The sequence below is a fragment of the Eleutherodactylus coqui genome, chromosome 12 (genome assembly GCF_035609145.1).
Source record: "Eleutherodactylus coqui strain aEleCoq1 chromosome 12, aEleCoq1.hap1, whole genome shotgun sequence".
In the NCBI taxonomy this organism is placed as follows: domain Eukaryota; kingdom Metazoa; phylum Chordata; class Amphibia; order Anura; family Eleutherodactylidae; genus Eleutherodactylus; species Eleutherodactylus coqui.
In genome coordinates this window covers 66,591,888-66,609,282 of record NC_089848.1, presented here as the reverse complement: position 1 = coordinate 66,609,282, position 17,395 = coordinate 66,591,888, and the positions used below count along the sequence as shown (strand labels likewise).

Here is a 17,395-nt window from a genome sequence, read left to right as displayed (position 1 = left end):
GAGGGTTGTATATTATATTGTGGGTGTGTTCCAGAATGCTAGTCCCAGTTCCCCATTGAATCATTTTACAGCAGCACGGATAACACTTAAACTATAGAAAACCCGAATTTGCTCAGATTAAAATAGTTCAGATAAGCAGCAAATCATTTGTGAACGTATGCCGTGTTTCAGCGCCCATTAATTAACTGATGCTGAGTTCTTCGGAGCCGATATGAAATGTACTTTAGATTGGTCATTACTAGAGATGAGCGAACGTACTCGTCCGAGCTTGATGCTCGGGCGAATATTAGGGTGTTCGGGATGTTCGTTATTCGTAACGAACACCACACGATGTTCGGATGTTCGTCTATATGCGCTCAATGGGGCCGGCGGCAGCAGCGCCAACCCCATTGAGAACATATAGAAGACAAATCCTTCTTCTCTGCCACAGCTGTAACAGCTGTGACAGAGAAGAACGATGTTTGCCCATTGAATTCAATGGAACCGGCAATACAGCCGACTCCACTGAATGCAATGGGCTGCCGGCGATCGCGGGATGAATTGTCGGAAAGGGGTTAAATATATAAGCTCTCCTGCCCCTGAGCCAATCAGAGGCAGCCCTCACTCACCCATTCATGAATTCATGAATGGGTGTGAGTGAGGGCTGGCCTCTGATTGGTCAGGCTGTGACCATTCAGAGGCATCTTATTCAGCAGGCGGGGATTTTAAATCCCCGGCTGCTGAATACTACTAACAGCTGTTCAGAGCAGTTCAGGAGAACTGCAGCCTGCCGCGCTGAACTCCGTCTGTCGGCACCAGGTGAGTATATATATATTTTTTATTTTTACACATTTCTGGATGAATTGCAGGGAAGGGCTTATATATTTAACCCTTTCCCGACAATTCATCCCGCGATCGCCGGCAGCCCATTGCTTTCAATGGAGTCGGCTGTATTGACGGCTCCATTGAACTCAATGGGCTAACATCGTTCTTCTCTGCCACAGCTGTTACAGCTGTGGCAGAGGAGAACTTGCTGTGTCGTTCCCATCATTTTCTTGAATTGCCAAGATTTTCACACATGAAAACCTTAGCGAGCATCGGCGAAATACAAAAATGTTCCGGTCGCCCATTGACTTCAATGGGGTTCGTTATTCGAAACGAACACCCGAACATCGCGGGAAGTTCGTTTCGAATAACGCGAACCCGAACATTTTGGTGTTCGCTCATCTTTAGTCATTACCGCTACTAAGTTTGGAAAAGAGGAGAAACTTGATCTGAAAGCCCCCAGTGATTCTCATTACCTGTGGCTAAAAGCTTCTGTTGTCGCATTTGTTCTTTGAGCAGTAAGTGCTGCAGTAAGGCCTGGTGGCTGCTGTTGCTCTTGCCCTCCAGGGATGTGTGGGCTGAAGATACCGGCAGGGCTCCGGCGTAGGGTCCGGGCAGCGATCCCCCCTGCCGGGGCGCCTGAGGCTCGTTCTTTTGTTTTTCTTTTAATGAAGATGAGGCCTGCAGCAGAAAATCAGAGAATTATTCTAATCCCATTAAACGGATGTTAGGATACAAGCGCTCTACTATTGAGCAGTAATGAATACATGACTGTATCTTAGGTGAAAGGATGTAGCCGGTCTATGCACTAAAGCCCTAGTGACAATGCAGTGGAGCACAACTAATAGGAGTCTTCATTGACTGACCATCTTTGACTACAGGGATCAAAGGTGTCAATGTAAATGACTTGTTATCTGCCAATGGTAAGATAAAGGCTACTTCCAGATAAGCGTATTGTAACATGTCCCTATAAGGGTGCATATTATAGATGTGTTACAGATGACATTACTATGTTTCAGCAGTATTTGATCTGTTTTTTTTTGCCTCCATATATTTTATTTTCTGCTGCGAAAATGCTGATTCGTATTGTGCAACAGAAAATAATAGCAATATGGAGGCAAAAACGGAAAAAACAGGTCATGGAAAATACAGCCATGTGAATAAATACATAGAATCAGACTAAAAAAAAATTACATAGTATGTTGGGCTGAAAAAAGACATATGTTCATCCATTTCAGTCTACAGTTAGTCCCCGACTTGCGAACAGGTTCCGTTCCGGGAGCCCGTTCGCAAGTCCGTTTTGTTCGCAAGTCGAACAAATGGTTGTATGGAGGGGATCGCGGGTGGATCCCGCTCCATACAACGTCGGGTGCCGGCTGTTCTTACAGCGGGCACCCGGCGGCAGCAGTTCCGACGAGCCGTGGCGCTTGTCGGAACTGTTAACCCTTTAATACCGCTCTGACAGCGGTATTTAAAGTGTTAACAGTTCTGACGAGCAGCACGGCTCATCGGAACTGCTGCCGCCGGGTGCCCACTGTAAGAAACAGCCTGCACCCGACGTTCAGGGGGCCTGTACAGCGTCCCATGATGAGATCGCGGGACGCTGTGTGGTTGCTAGGCAGCCGGGGACTCCTGAAAGGCCCCAGGGCTGCCTATGCAGAGTGCCCATCAAGCGCACGGCTTGCTAGGCGCTCTGCATAGACAGCCCTAGGGCCTTTCAGAAGGCCCCCGGCTGCCCAGCAACCGCGATGTGACCGGACAGGCTTCTATCAGGCTTGATAGAAGCCTGTCCGGTCCCTGCACAGTATGATGTAATGCCATAGCATTACATCATACTGTGCTGTACAGATAGTTCGTATCTTCCGAAATTCGTAAGTCGAATGTTCGCAAGTCGGGGACTATCTGTATTACCCCCCAATGTTGATCCAGAAGAAGGCAAAAAAAAAACTCCAATGAGGTAGAAACTAATTTTCCCCATTTAGGGGAGAAAACTCCTTCCCGACTCTAATCTGGTGATCAATATAATCCTCGCATCGGGAAATATTTTAATAAGCTGCGCTAGGAATAAAAGAAAAACCCTGCGGAGGATTTGGAAAAAGTCCATCAGTGTCTACAAAAGTAGACCAGTGGGGCAACACGCAAAGGGACCCCCACGTTGGTTTGTCCTGAGCATTTTGTGTATGTGTTACATTGTAACCATTTTGCCTAATGAATTAGTTTCCTGGATATTTACATATTTGGTTCGCAGTCACCGTCGGACGGGCTTTATATTACCGTAGTAACATTATAATTCCATATAAAATCTAAGCACTCATGTTATGTACTAAGAAATCAAAGTGTGGCCATTTAATAGGACTGTGACCGGCTTTATGAATAAGGGCATTATGAATCAGGGAAACAGATGGTTAAGGTACTTATTTTGTTTGGGGAGTAAATCAGATCTGGATCTCATCACCCATTAATTGCTGTCACCGGGAGTTTAAGTATGAAGAAGGACAGATATTTTCTTGCTCTCACTCCCTTCTACCTGGTCTCCGGGCAAGTGATAATAAATCCACAGTAGTTATTTAGTTTGGACGGGAGAACAACATACGTCCATTGGTATCACTCCCAGCTGACCTCTTCTGTTTTCATATAGTTGGGACTTTGAGCACAAACTCACGGATGGAAATGTCCAATATTTTAGAACGCTTGTCTAACAATTAGAGATGAGCGAGCGAGAGCTCTACTCGAGTAACGAACCCCATTGACTACAATGGGAGACTCGAGCATTTTTGTATGTGGAACCCCCGGGTCCCGAGTTTGTTTTTTTGTTTTTTTATTGGTTCGTGTTTCTCTCTCTTTTTGCAAACACATATAAAATATAGCAATAAAATACTAATATATTCCCTGTTGTGATTCCGCTCTGTAGTTGCTCTGAGTCAGGGATACCGTGCCTGTGGACAGCAACTAGTGGGAAAGGAAACCGCGACAGAGGATAATAGGAATTTTATATTATAACTTTACGTATGTGTCTGAAAAATGTGATCCCAGAAACCCTCTTGTATAAAGATGAGAAAATATATGATTTTTGGTGTAGGACGAACTAGAAAGAAAAGTTCAGCATCTGTCTATAGAAGAATATGGGCCACATAAAAGTGCATGTTATGTAATATGCTTGCTCCTGTGTAGGTTTTTTGCACAGTGAATGAGCATATTTTTGCAGGCACCACTCAAATTAGCCTAACGCTGAGCCGCTGATCGCGGGTATGCACAGCGTTTAGCACATACCCGCAGGGGCAGATGTCCGTGTTTGTGCACTTCCCATAGACCTCTATGGGGCGCTGTGGTGTGCAAGCAAGAACAAGATAGAGCAGGTCCAATTTTTTTTGCTTTCGCAGGTGCAAAATAAAGATGTGAGAATGAACCAATTGAAATCAATGGGTTCTACTTGCTACGTGCAGGAAAATTGTGGAGTAACATGGTCGTCTGTTGAAGCTCTGAGGGCTCCTTCCCATGAGCATAGGTGCAGATACGCACACGATATAGCAATGTTTTGCACTGGGCAGGCTACACTATTACACATGTATCGACACTTTCTGTGCTGCCAGGGACCATTCACATTGCTGCGGGACACAGCTGCGCCATGATTGAAAAAGCCGTACAGCCCAATTGGTCCCTGGTGTTATCTATTTCCCTGTACACCCCCATAGGCTCCTATGGTGCCTTTGGTGTGCAAATGCACACATAAATAGAGCATATTGTGTATTTTTTTTGCATGCCTGAAATACACGCAAAAGTGCCTTCCACTCCGCTGATGAAATCAAATTAAGCGTCCCTTTAATTCTCCAGAGCAGCACCAATCCTCTGGAACGCACTACCAAAAACTATCCGGGCAATCCCTGACTCACTAAACTTCAGGCGTGCTCTAAAAATGCACCTCTTCAGGGAGGTATACCATATCCCTTAAACTAGACCCCTTTGTACTCCGCCTGATAACATGCCCTACTGACTGCAATCCCTGCTAGGCGCAATCCACCGCTCCCTGCAGCCATACTGATTCTGCCGCTATTTAAGTCTGACCATTGTCTATGTGTATAGCATCCCTCACTCTCCCCCTTGCCATACCGTGCACATCTCCAGCCCCTTTACCTTCTGTATCACCCCATTACTTGTAGTATGTAAGCTTGTTGGAGCAGGACCCTCACCCCTACTGTTTCCATCAAGCGATTACTACATGTAACCATGGTTTTGTTCCTGTTCCCCCTGCTTTGTAAGCGATGTGGAATATGTTGGCGTCATATAAATAAAGATTATTATTACTCGTGTGAATGAACCGATTGAAAACAATGGGTTTGATTCTCTGCACAATGCACTCGTGTGAATAAGATCTTATAGTTGTGTCCGACACGTGAGCAATCATTTGGCCAACTGCTAAGTCTCCCGACTTCTCAATACACATGAATGTTTAGGAAAGTTGACCATTCATGTGTTTTCCAGTACAGAAAGTGCAGAAAGTCACCCCAGTTTTGGTGGTGGCTTCAGGGGGAACAAAAGATTCAGGCGTGGAATTCAGTGTGTCTGATCCTTCTTTTCCCCGATATCTGTCGTAGGTGAGTTGGTTGGTCCCACTGAAATCAGTGGGTTTGGTCAATTTTTCCCAAATATTGATGGAGGTCATTAGTCAAATAGGTATGGAGCTAAAAATGTGCACTATATAAAACTTATCAGCATATCATAGATATAGGTAGTCACAATATTTTAACTAGTCGTGGCTCGCCAGCCATGTCAGATGGGAACAAGGTTGATGTCACGGCGTGTGATCCCCATGCTGACTCATGCTCACTGTCATTTTGGCACTGGACACCAACATGACCACTTCTCTGAGGGTGTGTGGTTGGGTTGGTCGGCTGGGAGGCACATTTATTCCAATTCCTCCTCATGGGGGACGCTAATTATACTTCTAGTCTGTAGGTGTTTCTGGTCATGTTGATGGCTCCTGTGCTGCTCCATTAGCAAATAAGTCCATTTGGTGTTTAGGATTTTCTGGAGTGTTGTTGCATTTGTCTCCGGACTAGTTTGCTTCTTTCCATCTATACCATATCCTTGGTTATTATTACCCATAGCAAACATGATATATGACTCTCTACACGCCGACCAGGACTTTAGGGGTGTCAACATCACTGACACCCCTACAAAGTAGGTCAGCCTTCCACCTATTATCTATCTGTCCAAATATACTGGAGCATCAAGGTTTTTTTCTTGTGTTTATATTGCTGCTTGCTGCCTCTGGTAATCTTTTGCCTAGAGCCACCTTGTGATGCTCTCCTTGTCCTTGGGATGTCCTCTGGACCAGTAATTTGGAGCAACATTTGACCTTATCTGCTATCCAGGATCATTAGACGAACCGTGACCTCTCCTTAGGGTCTGGTTACGTCTGGGGTGATTTCTACCTTACTCCTCTCTTTTTTTCCACATTCTGCCATTTCCTCCACCCTTTATTGGAGTGCTAATCTCACATCTTTTTATTAAACATGATATCTGGTTACTAATTAGGGAGAGTAAGGGTCACCCCAGGCTCCTGACGTGGGGTCACCCTCATCAGGGTAAGTGCTCTACTTTTAGATAACGTCTTATTGCATTAGTGTACAAGTCCAAAATTGCACATTTTTGGTCACGATGTCTCCAAGAAAAAAACGGAATAAACAGCGATCCAAACGTCATGCAAACTCTAAAATGATCCTAATAGAAACTGCAGGACATCCTGCAAAAAATAAGCTCTCATACAATTATATCAACAGAAAAATAAAAAAAAACTGCGACTGTCAGAAGATGGTGGCAGAACATCATTTTATTCTTTTCCAAAGATTTTTTTTTTTTTAAACTAAAACTATATAAATTTGGTATAACTGTGATTGTGCTGACCCTTAGAATAAAATTTTAATTTCAGTTGTGCCCCAGTGTATACGCTGTGAAAAAAATACCCCCCCCCCCCCAAAGTTGGCAGAATTGAGTCTTTTTTCCCATTTCCCTCTTACAACAGGCAGCGTTCTGTGAGCACTCTCCTTGGCAAAGAAGGAAAGTGGCCACTGCTTAATACAGGCTTCTACCACACAAACATAAGTGTATAACAGAGGCCTGTATTAACCAATGAGCGCTTTCATTCATGTCCATGGAAAGCGCTCATTGCAGCTCCATTGCAGCCGGCGCCAGACTCAGGGACTGTCGCACAAAAAAACAACTGATCGTACAGGCAGGCGGTGGGCTGCCACCTGCAGCGGCGCAAGCCGTAGGTTCAGTATTCCTTTTTCTAGAGCAATTAAAATAATGATAGATGTCAAATGCTTTAAACCCCTCCCATTCACTCTACCTCTCCGATCAGTGGTCATTAGGGACCATCAATCATCTGTTCTAAGGGTTCTTTAAATGGGTCAAGAATCACCCCATTGTAATAAGCGCCAGTTGACAAAGAAGGTCAATCAACACTTTTTAATTGCTGTTTACACATGGCAGAGGATGGCCAGTATGAGGATGTAGGCTGTTATATATAATAATAATCTTTATTTGTATAGCGCCAACTTATTCCGCAGCGCTTTCAGGCATGGATAAATGCAAAACAATACAACAATTGCAACAATTACAATGTGAGATACATTGGGTTAGACACAAATGGGTTGAGGGTAGTACAGGAGGTGCAGGGGGTGGGGAACACAGGCAGTAGGAAATTTTATGTACAGATCATTTATCAGAAGGCAAACAGGGTGGAGCACCATAGGGAGGGGCGAGGGACTAGGTCAGGAGATTTGGTATGCTTCCCTGAAGAGGTGCGTTTTTAAGGCACGTCTGAAATTTCGTGCATTGGGAATTGTCCGGATGCCTTGGGGTAGAGCATTCCAGAGGATGGGTGCTGCTCTAGTGAAGTCCTGTAGGCGATATATGATTGTTCATCCCTATGCTGCTATTATTGGTTAACTCTTTACACTCAGAGATATGCATCAACAAGTGAGCATTTAAATGCCTTCATAAAAGACACAATCAACCCATAAACGAGAACATTCTTGTATATTGGCTGACCATGGGCATATTTACATGATCCGACAAAAAAGTGTTTGGGTGAACCCAATGACCATTGGGCCATGTAAAAGGTCTATGACTGGTCTGAATTGTATTCGCTTAGTCATTGGCATTGAGTAGAACAGAACGTCTGAGCCCATAAAGATCACTGAGCATGTGGAGACCTACAGTAGGAGAACAGATGAGATGGAATGTTATAGAGCGCTGGTTGGAAGACTCCGTCCGGCTGTCCGGTTTATGGCTCTCCAATAACTAATATCACAGACGCTATTACCAGGAGGACATAAAACACAATCCATATGTTTCATTTGATGTGCTGGCAATATTTCACAAGGCTGTTTTAAGACTGGATGACCACATCCCACATGAAAAGCTTGGTTTGGAGCATTTCTGTTAAAAAGCATTGTCAATTAGCGTACAAGTGCCGATGATGTACATGCTGTAAAGGCTTTTCTTATTGCAGGGGGTCATTTTCAACCTGGGAAAAAATGCTTCAAAGAAAATGTAAAAAAAAAAAATGCAGATGTATTTAAAAAAATGCTTACATTTGTTATACTTTTTTGTTAGACAACCAATATGGCTGCACATCTGCTTATAATAATTACTCTATTAGGGTATAGCCTGATGAGGTGGGTCCGCTGCGGAAAACCTGTATTTACTAAATGATGACCGTAGACTACAAGGCAGATCAACTATTGGATGGACTTAGGATATATATGGATCCATGCTATGCGTTAATGGACTGTGTATATACATTTGACCATGGACTGTTATCTATAATACAATCAGTGCACACAGCGATCTCCTCTATAGACATGAAGCTATTTAGTTAACGGAGTCTCTAATTCGTTTGCAATATTTGCCAGTTCTTCCTCAATAGCGCCTCCGCTTGTGTTTGGTTTTACTTGATATCAGTGGCATAGCTAAAGGCTCATCGGCCCGGGTGCAAAAGTTTATCTTTGGGCCCCTCGACTTCTCTTAACCCCTTAACGCAGAGGCGTAACTTGAAGCTCCTGAGCCCCAATGCAAAATCTGTAATGGGGCCTCCCACTATAATGCTTTATTCATAGTACCGGGCTCCCCATATGGAGTAGAGAGGCCTTATGGGCCCCATAAGGCTCCTGGGCCCGGGTGTAACCGCATCCCCTATAGTTACACCAGTTTTGATATACATTCTGGTGGGGCTTCAAAAGTACCACATGCTTAAAGCAGTACAAGGGTCTGAGAACTGTGATGTGATTGATGAGGCCTACCCGCTACTTTTAGTTGAAAAAATGCAAAAATTGCCAGTAATTATTACTGCTTACTTTGTCCTACTCAGTCTAGTCTTACATTACCTAAGCTGTTACATGGCATGTAGGGCTAATTGTGCACTGACATATCTACCTAGTCTTTCAGCATGGCCAGCCTTAGCTATGTGTGACCAATGGCTTGTAGGGAGGGCAGAAGGCAGATGTAGGCTGGGGTGAATCCCCCCACCCCCTTATAATCTGCCTGGTCAGATTATCTTCTTCCTCTGTATGGCAGTATGGAGCTACATGAGTCATCCTCCTCCCAACTCTGTTTCCTCCCTTCCGATGTTCCAAAGTGCTGCTATCAGCCCATTGGTGCCACTGTAACACAGCCGCTTAGTTCTTCTACTGTATTTATCTTATGAGCTTGGTTCTGGTATCTGTTTGTTGAGATTGGTTTGTGCTGTGTTGATGTTATGAGTTTGCTTCCGGTGCTGTATATACCGTATATACTGAGCTTGGCTCTGGTACTGTATTAATGTTACAAGCTTGGTTTTTGGTTCTGGCAGAGTACTGCATATCAGTGCAATATATATAGTTTTTGTCTTAGGACTGGGAGGTGGCAAGAAAAATCAGCACTGACACAGAAGCTGGTGATTTGTTGTTCAGACCCCTGGGAAAGATAGGTAATAACTCCCTACAGGGGCAAAAATGCAACTTAACTCAAGGACATTATTTTTGTCGAGTCATACTTTATATATATTTATTAAAAAGTGTTTAATATGCCCCAAAAATCTTTTCCAGGGCAGTTAAAACCAGGTGATTACTATGCAGTATTCCTAATGAATTATTTGGGGGCACTTACTTTATTGCTCTCTGCACATTTTTCAGTTGTCCAGTGAGAAAAGAATTTTAATGAGTATTGTGCAGCGCATCAGGATTACACATCTGTGTTCTTTCCTCCAATCTATCAGTGATGACAACCGAAAGGTTAACTAAATGCTGGATGTGCGGTTCTACCTGTGATGTATTCTCTGTCCGGCCACCTCTCCTTACTGGTCGGTGGTTTTACTCCCACCACTCCCTGACCTGTCCCCTCCATTCATCACCCTTCATCTCAACTAGAATGAATGCATTATATGCCAATAGATTTTGGAGTGGGCTTCTTGTAAACCCTCCGTTACATATAGAACAACATGGGCTGTAATAGTTTATATTGCACTGCATTGTACCAAAAATACTAAAGCAGAGGAAATATGTAATATGTGCAAAGTGTAAAAGAAAACATATACAACTACTGTATTTGTGTCATATGACATCAGAGCTTTCAAAATGTTATAATCAATAGTTCACATATCTTGTTTTTGTCGTATTTTTCCTTCTATAGTAATTTACTCCAGTGGTCTGTAGTCCAATATCACATTATGGTTATTTCATGGTGCAACACTAATGTGGTTTTCGATAGTTATTGTTATATTTTCCTCAAAAAGTTTCTTTAGGTTAAGTTTACACTATTTGTGGTGCACATTCATTGTATATGCTGGGAAAACCTGCCAATGTAATAATAATAAACTTTATTTGTATAGCGCCAACATATTCCGCAGCGCTTACATAGACAGGGGGATACAGAAAGACAAAAATACAAACATTACAGAACCACGGTTACATAGTAATCAATTGATGGAAACAATAGGGGTGAGGGTCCTGCTCCAACGAGCTTACATACTACAAGTAATGGGGGGATACAGAAGGTAAAGGGGCTGGAGATGTGCACTGTATGGCGAGGTGGAGAGTGAGGGGTGATATACACATAGACAATGGTCAGACATTTAGCCGTGTGACGGCAGAAACAGTATGACTGCAGGAGCGGTTTATGATGGCTAGCAGAGATTGCAGTCAGTAGGTCAGGGAGCATGTTATCAGGCGGAGTACAGAGGGGTTTGTTTAGGGAATTCAGTATGCCTCCCTGAAGAGGTGCGTTTTTAGAGCACACCTGAAGTTCTGCGAGTCCTGGATTGCTCGGGTAGCCTTTGGTAGTGCGTTCCAGAGGACCGGTGCTGCTCTGGAGAAGTCTTGGAGGCGGGAATGAGAAGTTCGAATTAAAGGGGCGCTCAGTCTGGTTTTGTTAGCAGAGCGGAGAGCCCGGGCTGGTTGATGGATTGAGATGAGGGAGGCAATATAGGGGGGAGCTGCGCTGTGGAGGGCTTTGTGGATGAAGGTGGCGAGTTTAAATTGAATTTTGTATTTAACGGGCAGCCAGTGCAGTGACCGGCACAGGGCAGAGGCGTCCGAGTAGCGGCTGGACAGGAAGATGAGCCTGGCTGCCGCATTCAGGATGGATTGGAGAGGGTAGTCTGGTGCAGGAGAGGCCGATCAGCAACGAGTTGCAATAATCGAGCCGGGAGTGGATGAGGGCAACAGTAAACGTTTTTAGCGTGTCCACAGTGAGAAAACAGCGGATTCTTGCGATGTTCTTGAGGTGCAGCTGACATGTTCGGGCCAGAGATTGGATGTAGGGCGTAAAAGAGAGATCAGAATCAAATATGACTCCAAGGCAGCGGGCATGTTGTCTAGGAGTTATGGTGGCGCCACACACTGAGATGGAGATGTCAGGATGAGGTTGGTTAGTGGAGGGTGGAAATACCAGTAAGTCAGTTTTAGAGAGGTTTAGTTTTAGGTAGAGAGAGGACATGGTGTTAGAGACAGCAGACAGACAGTTGGTGATGTTTTGGAGGAAAGGTGCAGAGATGTCACGGGAAGAGGTGTATAGCTGGGTGTCATCAGCGTAGAGGTGGTATTGGAGGCCAAATCTCCTGATGGTTTGTCCAATAGGGGCTGTGTAGATAGAGAAAAGAATGTAGAGTATACGCCAATATGCCCTTAGCCAAGCTTATGTCAAGAGGGTATCCTTTTGGCATATGCATCAATTCTTCTAGGTACACTTGCACACAGTTTTTGAAAGTATTGGACAGGGAGGTTGTTCCAAACATCTTGGAGAACTATGTACAGATATTCTGTGGATGTCGGCTTGCTCAAATCCTTCTGTCTCTTAATGTAATACCCAGCAGACCGGATGATGTTGAGATCAGGGCTCTGTGGGGCCATATCATCACTTCCAGGACTCCTTGTTCTTCTTTACACTGAAGATAGTTCTTAATGGCATTGGCTTGATGTTTGGGGTCATTGTCCTGCTACAGAAAACATTTGTCAGAAACGCTCTTTTCTCCTTAGGGAGAGCAACTATATACTATAAACTAAGTGAGGAGACTCAAATGGCCATGCACGCTCCTCTGGGTAATATGCAAATAAGTACATGGAGTCTGGCTTTGCTTGTAATTCCCGGTCATTGTAACAAGGCTTGTATAAAAAGTCTGACTTTGACTTGAAGGAATGCTGCCTTTCAATAGGTGGCACTGTAGAGGATTTATTCCATTTGCAGAAAACATTTGGAGCCAATCAGATGCCTCTTGGATGCTATTGCATGATGGGTAAGTATCTGCCTGTATTTCTCAGCATTGAGAACACCATTATTCCTGACCAAATCCCCAACTCCATTTCCTAAAATGTAGCCCAGAACTTGCAAGGAACCTTCACCATCATTGGCATAACTATAGGGGATGCAAGGGATGTGGTTGCACCCAGGGACAGGACCCTTAAAGCCTCTCTACTTCATATAGGAAGCCCAGTACTATGAGTAAAACATTATAGTTGGGGGCCCTGTTACAAGTTTTTCAATGGGGCACAAAAGCTTCAAGTTACGCCTCTGCTTCACTGTTGCCTGCAGCCACTCATTATTGTAGCGCTCTCCAGCCCGTTGGTGAAAAAACTACCTTCTGTTACAGTCAAATATTTCACATTTTGACTCATCAGTCCAGAGGACCTGCTGCCATTTTTCTACACTCTATTTCCTGTGTTTTCATGTATAGTTGAATCACTTGGTCTTGTTCCTATGTCAAAGGTATGTCTTTTTGGCTGCGATTCTTCCATGAAACCATGAAGGCTACTTCTGGTCAGACATCTCTAGTAGATGGGTGTACCTTGGTCCCATTGATTTCTATCAGTTCTGAGCTGATGGCACTGCTGGACATCTTCCGATTTTAAAGGGAAGCATGACGTGTCTTTCATCTGCTGCACCAAGTTTCCTTGGCCAACCACTGCATCTATTCCCCTCAATGTTGCCCGTTTCTTTGTGCTTCTTCAAAAGAGCTTGAACAACACATCTAGCAACCCCAGGTAACTGCTACAGCCCGAAACAAACAGAGACCACAGCAGTGTGTCCCCTCACTGCCACCAATGTCAGGGGTTCTCAGAAAACCCTCTTAACCCAACAAAAGCCATTGAAAAGCTATTGACAGGGCAAGTAAACTGTGGTACAAACCTTTTCTTAGCGCATTAGGTCTTAAGTTAAACTTTGCAACATCTGTACAGCTACACTAAATGTTTAGGAACACAGAAAGCCTGTCTTTGATACACAAGGTTACTTGCTGTAAACATTTAGACTTCATCAAACATTTCAATGGACTTCGAGAGGTCAAACGTTTGAGCTGGGTTGTAAAAAGATTATGGAGTTTTAAGCGTTTTATATTTTTGGTTTCAATGTGTGGTTAGAAATCCACAAATTACTCAAATGTCAAGACTGTCCAGCTTCATTTCCAAAGTGGAAGGTTGAAGTATAAATGTACAGTTTGCTTTTCTATAGAGTTTATATAGATTTACACTCAGTGGTGCGCAGGGAATGATATAGGTGTCATGGCTTGCTGTAGAGTCTTGCAATAAGGCTGGAAAGGGAATGCAGAATATACACTTAAGAGCAACGGAAAAGATTGAAGGGCCTTTGGCTAAAAGAGAAAATAAGATTGAAAGATTACTGGCTGATGAAGTAGACTGTGATTGAAAGGTTTCTGGCTGCAGATGCCCTGCGTTTAGTCAAAAGAAACAGAAACTACATGACACGCTGAAGATTAGATTACGAGATGTAACATTTTATTGCAACACTGTTGCATGTCATAGAAGAGGCATACATAAAGAGGGGCCCTCCTGTTTGCCGATACCCACACAACCCTCACACCTATACGGGTCATCAAAAGCATATTCCCCCTCACTCTTGTCCTTGACCTTCCATTTCTTTCTTTTTGCTTACAGTGTCTCTGCTGATTAGGTCCACGCAACACATGGGGGATGACATGGTGTAACGTTAAAGGATATGTACACCATTGCATTTTTTTTTTTTATATCAATGAGCTTTTGGAAATGAAGACTTTTTGCAATTGGGTTTCATTGAAAATTTCTGATTGTTTGATTTCTATGCTTCTATTATTTTCAAGGCGTTGCAGACCGAAGGACTGAGATCTTAGCTAATTCTGCCAGTCAGATAAAACGGACTGACTTCTCCCCTAGCCTGCTCCCTTGTTGTGAATGGGCATTCATTGTCTATACAGAGGCTTTGTGACAGTGTTGGAGGATGGTGGAGGAGATCAAGAGGACAGAGAGCAGAGAAAGCTACTATTACAGAGGGCTGTAATTCACTTCGAGGGAATTTTCTGAGTGAAAGAGAACGAATCGCAGCTACTCACAGAGAGAGGTTGAGATAGAGGAAATAGAAGGGCTCATTCATACGGGCGTATACAGTTTTGGTCCATTAAATACGCAGTGCTTTCAAAGACCGGAACTGTACATATTTACTGGACATTTGGTCCTTCTTGCATTTTTTTCTATGTGTGTATTATCTGCATTTTTCATACACGCAAAAAAAGATGCAAGAAGGTCCCATAGAGTTCTCTTGTCTTAATGCAATTCAATGAATCATGCATACTCACTGCAAATTTATGCAATCCTATTGACTTCAATGGGAAATTTAGGTCCGTAATACAGACCAAAATAGGACTTCCTTCAAAATCTTTAAAATATGAACGTGAAAAACACGTCTGAGTAACACAATACAATTTAATGAGGGGTTACACTCTCCATATTATGCACGTAAAAATATGTGCATAATACGGATGTGAATAAGAGCTAACTGTGTAATACTGAGTGTGCATGGTTACTCTACATAATCTCTAAAAGAGAAGACGCGAGTGGGATCTAAACTTGTGCGCCTTCATGAGAAAGACCAGCTGACCAGTGCCGGGAATGCCTCCAAACTGCAAACATGAATGTAGGGGATAATGCAATCCAAGTATGAGGTTTTCTAAATACATAAGAAGGAAAACTCATGCAAAAAAAACAAAACATAAGTGCATTTTTTCTGCAGGAACTTAGTGAGATATGTGTGTATTGATTTTTCATTCATTCATTTCTCAAAGGTTTCCATAGCCTTTAACCACTTCTTCATGGACCCCAATGCCAGCTGCATGGACTACCAGTATACTACATACAACTAAAATGAACTTGGATCACCAAAGTGATCTGATTTAGGTTCAGTTGAGGGCAAATATATATAATACATGATCGAAAAAACGCTCTCAAATTGTTACAGTCTGATCATTCACTTTATATTAAACATGCTTCTTACATTGAGTTGAGGAGCAGCAGGAGGAAGTCCCAAGGTGATGTTGGGTAATGACGGAGATGTGTATAAGCTTAACAGATTCATTGACTTCTCATGGTGTAGAAGAAGTTGGTGTGAGGTAAAATGCTATAATAAAAACAATATTCAGCATTAATCTCATGTAACATTGCTAGGTGTATTAAAATGTCTACATAGATAAAAAAAAAAAATTTCATGTGGCTTTAAATACACCAGAAATTCCCGCAATTTCATTCACTCCAGTCGTATAGATGTGAGTCATATACAATATTGTAGATTTCACTTTTGTACAGAAAACATAGTACTGTACATAATGTGCAAATGATTTCTTTATGCTACTCGAGCCAAATGCATTCAAAAACACTGGCACAGATGTAGCAAAAGTTTAACATGACGCTTTACGTGTTTTGGCACAGAACTTTTTCATGGCCTTTCAATAGCTATTCAATGGCTTTTGTTGAATTAAGATAACGTGTTTCAGCAAGCTATTAGTGTTCAGGTAAACTTTGCTACATCCATACATAGAACAGGTATCGCTTCCATTAACTACTAGACAAAATTGACTGTTATGGAGCAACAACAGAAAATAAAACTGTATGCAATGTGAAACATAGAGTCCATGTGGCATTAATGCTAGGGAAAAGCTGTACCAGTTAGTCTCTAGTTGGCTCCACTTGACTTTTCTGGCCAGCAGAATGGTCAGCCATTGACTATAATGGCCATCCATCTGGTCACCCAGTGAAAGCCAGGTTGGTGGTGGACTAAGGGTACCTTTACATGGGCCTTCTATCAGCCAAAAAATTACTCAAATGAGTGATTTTAAGCTACAGCTATCCCATGTAAGTGTGGGAACCAACAGGATACTGAGCAAGAAATTGTTCATTAGTCACTTCATTTCAGCCTACTGAAACAAAACGACTACTGAGCGACTTCTCACTCAGTGTAAACAGGCAGTCGTTCATCTTTGGATAATGAATAGTGGCCTGAAGGAATCTCCGGTGCACTCCACCTCCACTCACTGAAATACTATCACTCCCGTGTGAAGGCACAGGAGTGATAGCCATTGGGACAACTATTGGGTTCTTCTGCACCCAACAGTCATCCCGTGTAGAGGTACTCTAAGTAACAAAGCACCTTTAAACCCCTGCCAATTAGACTTAGGTAGCATATTTCTAGAATCAAAACTTTTGTTAGGACAACTCCTTTATGGATACAACACAGTAGTTCCTTACTAAAGGGAGTTTATAACCTAATTTCCCAATCGTGATCTTAGCTCAGTTGGGTAAAACACTGCTAGTGCCGACCTTAGAATGCAACTGTGTGACGGCTATTTGTAGCCGGCCAATTATTTAAATATATTGGACTAAATGATGGCACTGACTCACAAAAACCACTCTTTTACTGGAGAAATACAGTAATTTGGCTACTGTGTTCATAATTTATCTTTCAGCTCCTGGAAATCAATTTAGTCCTGCCATGTAAGACACTTCCATATAATTTCCACATGTGGTCTCACAATCCTACTTAAATTACACTATGTATTTTAGCCTTTTCTGAATTACTTCATCATAAGACCCACACAGCCTCCATTAGAATTAGAAGCTATGGCCTAATATTATCCCCAAGGGAGTCACATCAATGAAAAAGAATACCCCGTGTAACAGTATGACAACAGTGACTGCTTACTCCCCAAACAGAAAGCATATGGGTCTGCGATAATAGACCACCTCCAAGAAGTATCCAGTACACATAGGATTCACTAAGTAAATATAATAACTTG

General features: G+C 42.9%; 1 protein-coding gene across 2 annotated transcripts in view; it reads right to left on the bottom strand.

The window, feature by feature from the left end:
* Positions 1-17,395, bottom strand: part of HDAC9 (histone deacetylase 9) — a 508,513-nt gene that overhangs the window by 18,619 nt on the left and 472,499 nt on the right. For both annotated transcript variants that reach the window (XM_066585479.1, XM_066585478.1), the window contains 2 exons: positions 15,601-15,723; positions 1,281-1,485 (listed from right to left, as the gene is read on the bottom strand). In XM_066585479.1, coding sequence (XP_066441576.1) covers positions 1,281-1,485; positions 15,601-15,723 — 328 coding nt within the window. The remainder of the gene's footprint in view (positions 1-1,280; positions 1,486-15,600; positions 15,724-17,395) is intronic.